Here is a 1,333-nt window from a genome sequence, read left to right on the forward strand (position 1 = left end):
GTGTATCAGTTCAAAAAAAATTTGCATTTTTTTTTTTTTTTTTTTTTTTATAAATCCTACTTTAAAAAAAAATACCAGGTGATTCTGCGCTGAAGGTCCTTATTCAGGTAGTTCCAGTTGCGGAGTTCCAGTAGTTCCGGTTCTGTTCCTGCCTACAAGTTGCTCTTCTGCATTGTCGCCCTGTCACAAAACTACAGGCATTGCGCAGACATGTACTGCTGTTGTCACCATCAGGAAGCCCACACCTGAGCAAAGACATGCAGCTGCTACTGGAACAAATGCATGTAGACAGGAAGTGGTTGCAAGCTGCGGGAGATCAACATGGTTAAATGCAAACATGATGTATAGGATTAGGATAGTGCTTCAGGAAGCTAAATGTCATCCACTGAGGGTTTACATATACCTTGAAAAAAACTATATCCACTATTTCTCATTGGGGTAAAAATGTAGGGAAATTACTCAAAAATGACTAATAGATTCTGTTTATAGATGTCAAATCTGAATACTTTGTTTCCAGTCAGGTTGTACGATGTGATATAACTTTGCATTGGGTACAGGTTATACTGACAATGTTTTGCCCCCATACAGACCTATCTGCTCGCGTCGATGCTGTTAAAGAGGAAAACCTGAAGCTCAAGTCAGAAAACCAGGTTCTTGGACAGTATATTGAGAACCTCATGTCGGCCTCCAGTGTCTTCCAAACAACAGACACCAAGAGCAAGCGGAAGTAGTGCATTTTCCCTTCACTGGTTTAACTTGTACAGTACTCGAGTAGCATATGTGGGTCCAGTTAGTATAGAATGTGCATTCACCCAGACACTACTTGTGTAGACTGATTCTATGTATAGTGACTGCACAAACAATACTATGATAATAAAATGGCATCACCATTTTTTTAAATGTATTAACAACAATAATGTAAGGTGCCCAAAGGTCCACACATCAGCATGCAGTTTTCACGTTTCACAAATCATTGTCCCATAAAGTGGGTCAGTCTAAAATCAAGGCTTTACCCCAGTATCCCTGTAATAAAATTGGGTCGGGTAAAAAAATAACCTTTTTTTTTTTTTTTTTTAAAGGGAGCTTTTTGCTGATTTGTAAAACTCTAATGTGGATGCTGAATGTTTCCTTTTTTGTTTGTGCCAGAAACAAAATGACCTATAGTAAGTGGATCTTGGTGTATTCAACAATGACCTAACTTATCTGTTTTGTTTTAGATGGTATATGTGCAATATTGACAACCGTTCAGTCTAAAAAAGATCATTGTGCTAGTTCTGATGCATATTATCCCATGCGTTCTAAACATGGCCAGCTTGTATGGTAAGGCATGGAT

The 1,333-nt window shown here is 38.3% G+C and overlaps 1 protein-coding gene across 1 annotated transcript in view; it reads left to right on the plus strand.

The window, feature by feature from the left end:
* Positions 1–937, plus strand: part of SCOC (short coiled-coil protein) — a 55,143-nt gene extending 54,206 nt beyond the window's left edge. The window contains exon 4 of the mRNA XM_018571382.1: positions 589–937. Within this exon, the coding sequence (XP_018426884.1) occupies positions 589–731 (143 nt within the window). The 3' untranslated portion in view covers positions 732–937. The remainder of the gene's footprint in view (positions 1–588) is intronic.
* The last annotated feature ends 396 nt before the right edge of the window (positions 938–1,333 follow it).

Source organism: Nanorana parkeri, unplaced genomic scaffold (genome assembly GCF_000935625.1).
Source record: "Nanorana parkeri isolate BGI_ZX_2015 unplaced genomic scaffold, ASM93562v1 scaffold1747, whole genome shotgun sequence".
NCBI classification, from domain to species: Eukaryota; Metazoa; Chordata; class Amphibia; order Anura; family Dicroglossidae; genus Nanorana; species Nanorana parkeri.